This window comes from Mauremys mutica, chromosome 13 (assembly GCF_020497125.1).
Source record: "Mauremys mutica isolate MM-2020 ecotype Southern chromosome 13, ASM2049712v1, whole genome shotgun sequence".
Lineage (NCBI taxonomy): Eukaryota > Metazoa > Chordata > Testudines > Geoemydidae > Mauremys > Mauremys mutica.
The window spans coordinates 28,074,483-28,087,138 of NC_059084.1; the positions used below are offsets into that span (position 1 = coordinate 28,074,483).

Genomic DNA, 12,656 nt, shown 5'->3' on the forward strand with positions numbered 1-12,656 from the left:
AATTAAAGAGAGAGCAAGCGAGCGAGACTACAGCAGGAACGAGCACTGCACTCATTCTAGAGAACGTGACAGCTTAACATTCAGACTTAACCCAAGAATAGATGCAAATTCACACTGAGAATCTGTGATTAGAGCAAATTAAAGTCTAAGATTTTACCATTGTGAATAATGCATTAAAATGCCGTCCGCTCAGCAGGGTAAAACACTGGCTGCCAAATACAAATGCATGTTTTTCTCCACGTTTAGAATTTCATTTAAACAAATGAATTAAGTGTTTGTAAAAACTGTCCGACAGAGCCCTGGAGGCTGAAATCCTGGGATTATGCAGCACGTAAGAACAGCAGAGACAACTATCCAAATCTCCTTCAGACTGAGCCTCCGCCATGGCTGGAACATGTGGCAAGACGGAGAGCATGCAAAGGTGATGATTGTGGCCTCCCAAATCCTCTCCTGTAATATCAGATAGAGAAGTTATTGTTCACTTCCTGTCCTAAACAGCAGCACGCCATCATTAGGTGTGCACTGTTGGATGTGTTCCACCCCAGAGACAATCACATTTCAGGACCGATGTACTCCATATGCAGTAGTCCGTGGGGACCAGGTTTTCTGACTGCAAAAGACTATAATGTAAGGAATTATTTACCTGAAATGTCCCATCACCTTGCAACCACATCCCATTCTGAAATGCAGGTACTTATTGTAATTATTTACAGTATCTTCTAGACATCCCAACCAACATCAGTGCTCCAGCATGCAAAGCACTGTACGTACACAGCAAGAGACATTCCTTGCCCTCAAGGGTTTATATTCTAAATAGACAAGGCAGTCAAACCGTGGGAGAAAAGAAGATGCCACATACAAGCAGAAGTCACAGATTCCAAGGCCAGAAGGGACTATTGCGATCATCTACTGACCTCCTGTATAGCACAGGCCAGAGAACAGCCCCAAATAATTCACAGAGCAGATCTTTTAGAAAAACATCCAATCTTGATTGAAAAAGTGATGGAGAATCCACCACACACCTTGGTAAATTGTTCCAATGGTTAACTGGGCTCATCTGGGATTGGAACCCAGGATCTCTTGCACCCAAAGCAAGAATCATACCAAAGAAGCACCTCTTTGCAAAGCTCTCTGCAGCATCTTACTGCAGTCAAAGGTGAGGAACTGAGGCTCAGCAAGATATGAAGTGACTTGCCACTCCCTTCTTTTGGGTAATGACCTCCGTCCCAGCAGAAATCCTCGCTTTCTGCTAATTACTTACAAGAGAAATGTCAGACTGTGAAACTAAAGTGACTGAAAATGTTATTTGTCCCAGAGAAACCAATCCCAATTTGTGCCAAGCTTGAAGCAGTGATTTTTATCTCTAAATATTAGCTGCTCCCCCTCAACACTGAGACTTCAGCAGGTGGAATATGCCAGTAAACCTGGCGGGGGATTTCATATTCTGGTACCGTATGTGTATATAGCTCACTGGAATTTGGGGGCTAGAGAATATCCCTTGCGATAAACATCTTGGCCTGAGTACCAAAATTAAACCACTTTTAGAAAATCTCTGTGCATGACTCAGGTTGGAATTCTGCATTTGTATTTGATTTTGGGGATTCATTTTGGGCTCCATGCATGTGCCAGAAGACTGGCATGGCTGCCTTGGTTTCTCAGTTTTGAAGTGGATATATTGCTTTCATGTCCGACAACCCTTATTAGCCATGACTATCATGACAGTGTGGCACTGTTCCTACAGAAACCTCAAGGAATCTAAGTCTGTTGCGTGTATCATGATAAAATGCTATTCCCTTTGCGAGATGAAGAAGTGGTAAGATGAATATAGTCTTTTTATTGACTACTTTGAGTAGAACAAACTAAATACATCTGTAACAGTTTGGGTTCCTTTATACAGTACATTAAATAAGTTATGCACAGGAATTAAGTAACAAATTCCTATTACAGAATTAAATGACAAAAAAATATAGAAAACTCAATCCAACAAGTCTTCCCATACCAGAATTTCACATTTATCATTCCATGTTTAAAAAAATCATTCTAAATCATGACTGTTAGTATTTCATTTATTTACACTGGGGTTAATTTTTATTTTAATACACAGAGAGCCATTGAAGTTGTGTGAAAACTATGGAAGACAGTCTATTTATAAATAATTCCTTAGAGCACTGCATTGCTCTCATCCTTTTTGGGGTCTGATCTTAGGGATTACCCTTAGGCAACTAACTAGTATCATCACTTCAGTATTTGTAGCTAAATACAGAGGATACTACAAACATTGAGGCAATGTTATTTAGTTACCGGAGGCAACTGAAAAAGTTTTCAGAGTTACCACTGTACCAAGAGGGTCCTTAATCAAACCTTCCACTGGGCGCATTGACCGAGTAAGGACTGCAGAATCCCATCCTCTATCACGAAGGATATTTTCACGAAAACCACATAATCTGTGGCTTCTCTCTGGTCCTTATCAACGCAGTACAATGCTGATGGGTACTGGATCGTCACTGGAAAGGTCTGACAGTTTAAGAGAAGAACAGGACTTTGGAGGGATTTCACACCTGAGACGCTGTTTCTGCAGAAATATCCTGATAGCAATAGTGAATGAAGAGAACAGAGATGAGAACCTTACACAGAATAGGAATTGTTTGCAAATAGGTTTCCATTCTCCAGGAGGCATCAGCTGTTCCTTGAGGTTAATATAGATGGCTATGGAACAGCCTCACCCCCAGAGACGGCCCCAGCTCTTGTACCTGAGGCAGGTATGCACACATCCATGGAGACGGACTTCAGACAAGTAAGGAATACTGCCAACAATTATCCCTGCACCCGGCAAGACCAGTCTGTTCTTCCTTTCAGAAGCAGAAGAGTCTGCACCAGAGAAGCAGCTCTTTCATCTACCTGCTGTCTACAGCATGACTGAGTCCAGGCTCCGAACTGTGGTAGTAACCATCTCTCACGGGGCAAAAACTAGAGATTCTTAATACGGAATTTCGGCAATGAGAAGATTTTTGCCTGTGAGCGAAATCTTTTAAGACATGCGAGTTAACCACTTCATTATGGAGACTGGAGTTTCCAAGGACCACAGCCCAACCAATGAGCTAACCTGCTCTTGTTACCATGGCATATCAACAACATCCAGTCGACAGCACACCTGTTCCCATTGCTAGCCCGAGGAACAGTAAATGACATCTCCATTATCAGCTGGCATTTGAAAAGTGACCAAATATAAGTTAGGAATTATTTGTCTTGTTTGGCTCCAATCCGAAGATCACAGAAGAACAGAGTCTCAGAAACAAAACTTCAATGAAGGGTCAATACTCTCTAGCCCTTATTCGTGTGCAACATGAGAAGTCAGTGGGACTCCCAAAGCGAGCATGCGCCGATTCCTGTTGCATTAGCTGCACATATAGCAAGCTCTTAAGGGACTCATAAAATAAGTTCTTCTAGGCAAACTGTGTTTCTCTGCATGCACCAAAACCAATCTCCCCCCCGGGACCAGATTAGAGCATCGCCTTCAGGCCCAACCAGCCTACTAACACAACCCAACCAGATTGCACCCTTCTGAGCGGTCATCTCTAGAGCAGGCTTTAAATGATGGACAAGGTGATATACATTGGCTTATAAGTGCACTGCTAGTGAATTCTGTCAGCTAGAGCAGTGCAATCAGGTGCTTTGATAGGGTTGCCCTTCTCTGCATGGAATATAGGTCTGGAACCAAGAGTTCGGCACACAACAGAGCTCTGGTAATCCCATTTAGGCTTGGACGTTTAAAAAATTGACATTAATTGCAAAATTCGGAAACTTTTTTTTAAATCGTTGTGCCAACATGCTTGGAAAGAACAGGCTGTAAATGATCCATTGCAATCGTGTGGAGGAGATTCACAGGGTGAAAACAAAGTCAACAAATCTAAAACTAACAGTTTCCATGCAATGGAAAAATCTTTCCTGCACAGCAAAGTAACCCAACCCAGCCTCTGGGGCAAGGGGCCATGATGACAGGTTGAGATTTGGTCTGAAACATTCAGCACACAAGGAGAGTGGAGGTTCCTAACCAAGCTGATTGATAAACAATTGACTGTCCAGTTAGAGAAGAGGATTAAAAATGGGCCATATAAAAAAGATCAACTGCTCCCTCTCAGCACGGAGATTTGTTTAGCTTCCCTCCGCAACAGAACACAATTCTCCTCTCCTCCAGGGAATGCCCAACCCCTGTACTCCCTGTGAGTCACTACCCAGCTGAGACCTGGGGAAAAGCAGACATCTGTAACCAAGAAACTGCTTATTTCTCATTACACTGGAGAATGAGAAGTTCTCCCACTGAGGAAAATCAGTTCAGGTGGACAGTTCATACAGAGAGTTAACAAGTATAGAGCCATCTGGGAAGAAGAACAATATGTATCTTATGAAAGAGGAGGAGCAGCGAGTTGTATGGGGAGGCTGTTCAGCAGAAAGGAGACCACCACACTTCATCCTTGGACACTGCGTGCTGCTTGCCTGGATTCTCGTGCATGTCAAGGCAGGACCCGGGAGCTCCTTCCCAAAGAAGTTCAATTAAAACAAAGCAGAAGAGGCCACAGTCCTGAAGGTCCAAGTGACGTGCTCTCTGGTGCCAAGACTTAAAAGCGAGCAGCACTGAGCTCCCATTGGCAAGGCTGGCATGTGGTTCTTAACAACTGCTGATGGATTATAATGAAACGGAAAAAGCCTCACAAAGATTAGCCGGAGCGTCAGGGCTCTAGAGTAGCCGGTGGAGTTTTTACAACCTTCTGTGGAGCGTAAGTGTTTTTTAGGTTTAAAAACAGGAAAATGTGTAAAACATCCTGAATTTAGAGTCCATTAGTGTCTATTGCTGTCACGGAAGCTGGGGTAGAGGATCGAGAGGTCGTTGCAGAGGTCTTCTCTAGGGCGGGACTTGGAACCCCATCGGCTGGCTTGGCGGCGGCTGCTGCCAATCGCCCTGCTGGCAGGGAAAGCGGCTTGGCCTGGCTGTGTAACCCTTGTCCGCAGATCCGATGATGTCGCTCCCAGTCTTTGTGCTGGCAGAAAGAGCCACAGTACCGGGCAATGTTGCATCCGCTGCACGTCTCACTGGCTTTGCGACCGCAGTTCCAACAGCTCTGCAAGACAGAAAACACTTGACTTAAAAATATATTTCTAGAGGACGTTTATATAGTTTGGAGGGCAGCAAGACATGGCTTACTCGGCATTTGCAGGATTTGCAGGCTAGGGTGACCAGATGTCCCAATTTTATAGGGACAGTCCCGATTTTTGGGTATTTTTCTTATATAGGCTCCTATTACCCGCCACCCCTGTCCCGATTTTTCACACTTGCTGTCTGGTCACCCTATTGCAGGCACTGCTTTGTCCCAGAAGAAAGAAAATGTAAACAAATCCACCACTTCTAGCCATTTCACACATATTCTAGCCCAGGAACAGACCACGCCTCTGTGCTAGAACTAGAACAACCTGCCAGACTGTACCCAACTGACAGCCTCCCCCAAGGGCAGGCAACATCACCCCGGAAATCAGAGCACAGGTGCTGCTACACGTTCTTTTCATTTCCTGTTTTAAGCAGCTCTATTTTACTATCCAAGGGCTCTTCACAGAGATTACAACACTACTACAGAGTCAACATTTGCCTGGGACCCTGCTTATCCGCACAAGAGGTTTCAATGGGCTAATCTGGAAAAGAAAAAGCTAATTTAAAAGCTCATCCGCCAGGTGAAACCGTTCCCAGGGGGTGAGACTCAATCTGGAAGCTGAGCAAAGCCTCTCTGGACTCTGGAGGATGTGTCAGCTGGCGGGCTTAGTGACTGGTTTGTAAGGGCAAAAAGGCCAAAACCGGGAGCTGTGACTGCAGTTGGTCACAGAAGCGGAACTGGAGGATTAGCTTTCTGCAGCTGGACATGTGTATTAGCAAAAACATACTGGGAGAGCAACGTCTGCTGTGAAAAACCAGCCTTCTCCAGATTCCACGTGTACCCCCTTACTCCCACCCCACAAGACGTATTTCACGAACCACCGCGCTTCTGCAATGCCAACAAAAAGCTGCTAAGAGAGCAGGAAAAGGAAGCAGCCCCGAGAGTTTCTCTGGTGGCGCGTCGCTCTTGCTGTGAAGCTCGGCAAGATGCGTGTTAGCAGCTCTCACAGCTCAGCAGTTCTGCACCGAAAACCATTTGCTCCTGGCAATAATTTACTGGCTTGTAGCAAAGAGCCTAACTCAGTTGATTGGTAGCGGAACTGCTCTAGAGTCAACACCCACAGGAGAGCAGTCAATCAAGCAGAATGTGGAAAAATACTCCACTGGCATGTGAAGCCTGAGAAACTGAGTCACAGCTTGAAAGCTACTGACACTCCTGCCTAAAACAGTTTGCTTCTAACCATATTTTATGGATTACAGGATACCCTGGAATAATGACACAGCTTCTTAATGTGGTGGCTGAAGAATAATGCATTCCACAGAAGACAAAAAGGTTAGTGACAAAAAGATCTAGTAGCTGGACAGTTCAGGGTTTTCCTGCGGCTCTATGCTCCAATCCCGTTTCAGGAATCCAGTTTTAACTGTATCACATGGTGGTGCTTCCATCACTTCCCTTGGGTGAACACTGCATCACTCAAACAGATCTCGCTAGCAAAAAGTTTGCCCTGATATTTAGCCTACAAATCATTCCTTTACTTAATTCTATCTCATAACTTCTGTATCATGCTAACCAATTCCTCCTGCTCCTTGATACCACCATCCTTCAATGCTTAGTGACTGCTACACCCTCCCCTTAGACGTTTAGCCAAGAAATAGATAACTATATTACATTTCTTTTTGTCTCCTGTCATAATATGTAAAATATATAGCTCCTTTCATCCCGAAGGGTGCCTGTGTACTGGCTGGAGCCAGCTGTGTCCGATCTGGGCATGCAGTACCATCCAATCATGGTTCAGCGATTGGTAGAACTGTGTGACCCTCCATGAAGTAGCAGATTGGACATTACTGAGACATTCCTGGAGGAGGAATCTGAGTTACCTTGTCCGGTTTGGGCCACATCAATATTTTTCAGTGAGACCATGAGGATTTTCTGCACGATCCCAGAATGGAGGTGGCTGGTGCCATCTGTGAGGCTTGCCTCCCTACGGAGAGTTGCCCGAACAGGACTCTTTCAGGCTGCTAACTCAGTATCCTCACAAACCATATAATCACCCCATGCGGAGCCATATTCCATCGACACCAATGGAAGACGCCATAATCACAAGAGAGACTAGCGTTTCTGTGCTTTGGAATGGGAACTCTTGTTTCTTGATGCCCGAGCCCTGAACAAGGAGATGGGGAGGGCGATGCTATTTCCTCCCAGAAGCTGGTCCAATAAAAGCTATTACATCACCTACCTGTCTCTCTCATTCCCTCCCAGGCTCAGACAGTCATGATACCACACAAACCCGCCAAACAATGAGAGCAAGGGGGCTATTGCTGGCCTCCACAATTCACAACAACACAAACTCCATATGCTCACCAGACCCTCGCCCAGAAACTACAGGTCCAAAACAAACCAGAAACACCCACACAGCGATGCTCCAGAAATGCAGCTGTGGCGGGGCGAACAAGGGTAGGAAAAAAGCAAAGAGAGATTAGCGGACACACATGTTCATTCCAGAGTTTGCAACATGCTTTGGGATCCTTTGGAATAACAAGAGCTATAGGAGAAGTCAAAAAGGCTAACAAAATGTTAGGAACTATTAGGAAAGGGATGGAAAATAAGACACAAAATATAATGTCATTGTATAAAATCCATGGTGTGCCCACACCTTCAATAGTGTGTCTAGTTTCAGTCACCTCATCTCAAAAAGGATATAGGGGAACTGGAAAAGGTTCAGAGAAAGGCAACAAAGATGATGAAGGGTATGGGATGGCTTTGACACAAGGAGACAAAAAGGTTATGGCTGTTCAGCTTAGAGCTAGGAAAGTGGCAAGGCGGATAGGAAAGAGGTCTACAAAATCCTGAATGGTGTGGAAAAAGTGAATAGAGAAGTGTTATTTACCCTTTCACACAATACAAAAACCAGGAGTCACCTGGTGAATGAAATTAATAACAAATTTAATACTAACAAGAGGAAGAACTTTTTCACACAACAAATCTGTGGAACTCATGGCCAGGCGATGTTGTGAAGACCAAACGTAACTGGGTTCAAAAAAAGAACTAGATAAGCTCATGGAAGATAGGTATATCAACGGCTCTTAGCCAAAATGGTCAGAGATGCAACCCCATGCTCAAAGTGACCCTAAACCTCTACCTGAAGCTGGGAGGGGAAAACAGGAGTGGATCTCTCAAAAATTACCACGTTCTGTACACTCCCACTGTAGCTCTGGCACTGGCCACTGTCAGAGACAGGGCAACATGGACCATTGATCTGACCCAGTATGGCCATTCTTATATTCTTAGGTTAGTGCTGAGAATCTTAAGATTCCTCTTTAAAAAAAACCCAAGTGTCTTTGGGATTTCCCCTTCCCAATCTTTTTTCCTCCATGTGTTACATTAGTTTCCCCTCTAAATTAGCTCCATACAAATGCATACAGAACCCCCTGACTTTACTCACCATGCACAACACACTTCCCATTAATGAGGGGAAGGACAGGGTTAAGTAAACCAGCATCAGCGGGGAAACGGTGGAATGTCATTTGGCAAGAGCCTGGATGTAACAAGGCCAGAAAGAGAGAGGAGTCCAAGATAACCCCAAAGCTGAGCCACTGAATGATGGAGAGGATAGCAGAGTTGTTGCCAGTGATGGAGAGACCAGTGAAAACAGTGTTAGCACTATATTTAAATATTCCCCTACTACAGATTCACTCTTAATATTGAAGCATTGTGAGAAAAAAAATGGACCAAGCTATTTTCTTTGCTCAAGATGAGGGAAATTGAAAAGGTAAATAAAGAGAATTTCCACTGTAATAATGTTAGGCATTATTAATGAGGAAGGTTATAATTCATTTTCATAAAATCAATCCTTACCTGTCAGTGCTCACTAATTATGAAGGAATCAAACATCACTGTCTAGAAAACATGCAAATACCCTGTTGGGCATATTTTGTGGGTTTTTTTAGTCCTGAAGGATCAAATTAAAATTTTGCACTGACCTGCTCAAGATTGTTCATGCTCCACTAGGCTTTACGAGTTTTCACTAATGAGAAAAATATTGGGGCTATATGTGGGGTGCAGTTAAGTGTTTATCTCAAAATGAATCTGTTATGCAGCACATGTTTTGTAAGACAACACAACCCCCAAAATATCCAAGATAATATTCACCATGCTGGTCTGCACAGACAGATTGACACATACTTACAGACTGCTACATAATGAGCCATGTAAGTTTCTGAATGCCCATCTGGAATTAAGTGAGGAATCAAACTTGGATGTTAACTGTCTTTTGGGCAGCAGTGTGGCCTAGTGGGTAGGGTACTAGGGCTGGGACTCAGGAGATATGGGTTCTATTCCTGGCTCCGCCACTAGTCTGCTGAGTTACAATGGACAAGCCACTTCCCCTCTCAGTGCTTTAGTTTCCGCATCTGTAAAATGGGGGTAAGGATTAAGATGACCAGATAGTATGAAAAATTAGGGACACTTTTGGGAAGGGGGCGGGGGGGGGGTTGAGATAGTTGCCTATATAAGACAAAGCCCCTAATATCAGGATGGTCCCGATAATATTGGAACATCTGGTCACCTAGTAACGATCGTGATCTCCTTTATGAAGTGCTTTGAGAGCTATGGATGAAAAGCACTAGATAAGAGCAAGGTATTAATTATTATTCTTTTAAAGTCATCAAGAAAAACAAGGTAACTTTTAAAAAAATCTCTCCAGGGCCTGCTACAAAATCAGTTGCTAAAGAGCGGCTGTACTCAGAGGAAAAGACGGTTACTCACCGTAGTAACTGTTGTTCTTCGAGATGTGTTGCTCCTATCTATTCCAGTTAGGTGTGCGCGCCGCGCGTGCACGGCTCTCCGGAACTTTTTTACCCTAGCAACTCCGGCGGGCCGGCTGGGCGCCCCCTGGAGTGGCGCCGCTATGGCGCTGAATATATACCCCAGCCGGCCCGTCCGCTCCTCAGTTCCTTCTTGCCGGCTACTCCGACAGTGGGGAAGGAGGGCGGGTCTGGAATGGATAGGAGCAACACATCTTGAAGAACAACAGTTACTACGGTGAGTAACCGTCTTTTCTTCTTCGAGTGATTGCTCCTATGCATTCCAGTTGGGTGATTCCCAAGCCTTACCTAGGCGGTGGGGTCGGAGTGAGACGTGGCGGAGTGTAAAACCGCTGAGCCGAAGGCTGCATCGTCTCGAGACTGTTGCATCAACGCGTAGTGGGAGGCTAAGGTGTGGACCGAAGACCAGGTGGCCGCTCGACAGATGTCCTGGATGGGGACATGGGCCAGGAAGGCGGCAGACGAGGCGTGCGCTCTCGTGGAGTGAGCGGTGAAGCGGCATGGTGGCACGCGAGCCAGCTCGTAGCAGGTCTGGATACACGCTGTGACCCAGGAGGAGATCCGTTGGGAGGAGATCGGCTCGCCTTTCATGCGGTCAGCCACCGCAATGAACAGCTGGGGCGAACGCCGGAAGGGCTTCGTCCGCTCGATGTAAAAAGCGAGCGCCCTGCGGACGTCGAGGGTATGCAGCTGTTGCTCCCGAGGCGAGGTATGCGGCTTCGGGAAGAACATCGGGAGGAAGATCTCCTGGTTGAGGTGGAAGGCTGACACCACCTTTGGGAGGAAGGCCGGGTGCGGTCGAAGCTGCACCTTGTCCCCGTGAAAAACGGTGTATGGCGGACTAACCATCAGAGCGCGTAGCTCAGAGACTCGTCTCGCTGATGTAATGGCGACGAGGAAGGCCGTCTTCCAGGAGAGGTAGAGCAGGGAGCACGTGGCTAAGGGCTCGAAAGGAGGACCCATCAGCTTGGCCAGCACGAGGTTCAAATCCCAGGTCGGGGCAGGACGCCGCACCGGCGGATACAAGCGGTCCAGGCCTTTAAGGAAGCGGGAAACCATCTGGTTAGAGAAGATGGACCGACCTTCCACGGATGGACGAAAGGCGGACACTGCTGCCAGGTGAACTCTCAAGGAGGAGACCGCAAGACCTTGCTCCTTAAGGTACCAGAGGTAGTCCAGGATGGTAGGGACAGGGACCACGAACGGATTGAGGCCTCGCTGGTCACACCAGAGCGCGAACCGCTTCCATTTCGTCAGATAGGTGGAGCGAGTGGAAGGCTTTCTGCTCTCTAGGAGGACTTGCTGAACTGCCACTGAACAGTCCCTCTCTGCGTGGGTCAACCACTCAGGTACCAAGCTGTAAGATGGAGGGACTGGAGGCTCGGATGGCGGAGTCTGCCGAAGTCCTGAGTAATGAGGTCCGGCCACAACGGGAGGGGGATGGGATCCCGAACGGAGAGCTCGAGCAGCAGGGAGTACCAATGCTGCCTCGGCCAGGCCGGAGCTACGAGACTGACGGAAGCTCTGTCCCTCCGAAGCTTCTGTAATACTCGATGGACGAGCGGGAACGGAGGGAAGGCATAGAGGAGGTGATCCTTCCAGGAATACAGGAAGGCGTCCAACAGGGATCCCGGCGCGTGACCCCGGAACGAGCAGAACCGGTGGCACTTCCTGTTCGCCTTGGATGCGAATAGGTCTACTTGGGGAAACCCCCACCTGCGGAAGATTGTGAGCATGACGTCGGGACGGAGAGACCACTCGTGGGAGAAGAAAGACCTGCTGAGATGGTCGGCCAGCGTGTTCTGCACTCCCGGAAGAAAGGACGCTTCTAGGTGAATGGAGTGGGTCACGCAGAAGTCCCTCAGGAGCATCGCTTCCTTGCAGAGGAGGGAAGAGCGGGCTCCGCCCTGCTTGTTCACGTAGAACATTGCTGATGTATTGTCCGTGAACACTGTCACACAGTGGCCTTGCAGGTGGGTGCAGAAGGTGCGACAAGCCAGACGGATCGCTCGCAGCTCGCGGACATTGATGTGCAGAGTGAGCTCCTGGGGCGACCACAGGCCTTGTGTGTGAAGATCGCCCAGGTGAGCTCCCCAACCGAGCGCCGAGGCATCCGTGGTCAGAGTGGCGGACGGGCGAGGAGGATGGAACGGAACTCCCGCACAGACAATCTCCGGGTCCAGCCACCATGTGAGGGACTCGAGCGTTGGCCTGGAGACTGTGACCACCATATCGACGGGATCTCGATGCGGCCGGTACACCGACGCGAGCCAAGTCTGGAATGGGCGGAGATGAAGCCGCGCGTACGCGGTGACGTACGTGCATGATGCCATGTGGCCCAGGATGCGGAGGCAGGAGCGCACCGTTGTGGTCGGGAAGGAGACGAGGTCCCGGATGAGGGAGACCATCGTCTGATGTCGAGATCGCGGTAGGCAAGCCCGGGCCAGCGAGGAGTCGAGGACCGCTCCAATGAACTCTACCCGCTGCGACGGGATCAAGGTGGACTTCTCGGTGTTGATGAGAAGACCGAGCCGTCGGAAGAGGGACAGTATGTCTGTCAACTGGCCCATCACCAGTTGTTGAGACTGTCCGCGAACTAGCCAGTCGTCGAGATACGGGTAGACATGTATCCGACGACGGCGGAGGGCTGCGGCAACCACTGCCATGCACTTGGTAAACACCCTTGGGGCGG

General features: G+C 47.5%; 1 protein-coding gene across 4 annotated transcripts in view; it reads right to left on the minus strand.

Moving 5' to 3' along the window:
• Positions 1 to 1,825: 1,825 nt before the first annotated feature.
• Positions 1,826 to 12,656, minus strand: part of CBFA2T2 (CBFA2/RUNX1 partner transcriptional co-repressor 2) — a 98,383-nt gene continuing 87,552 nt past the window's right edge. For all 4 annotated transcript variants that reach the window (XM_044985462.1, XM_044985461.1, XM_044985460.1 and 1 more), the window contains exon 11: positions 1,826 to 5,117. In XM_044985462.1, coding sequence (XP_044841397.1) covers positions 4,827 to 5,117 — 291 coding nt within the window. In that variant the 3' untranslated portion in view covers positions 1,826 to 4,826. The remainder of the gene's footprint in view (positions 5,118 to 12,656) is intronic.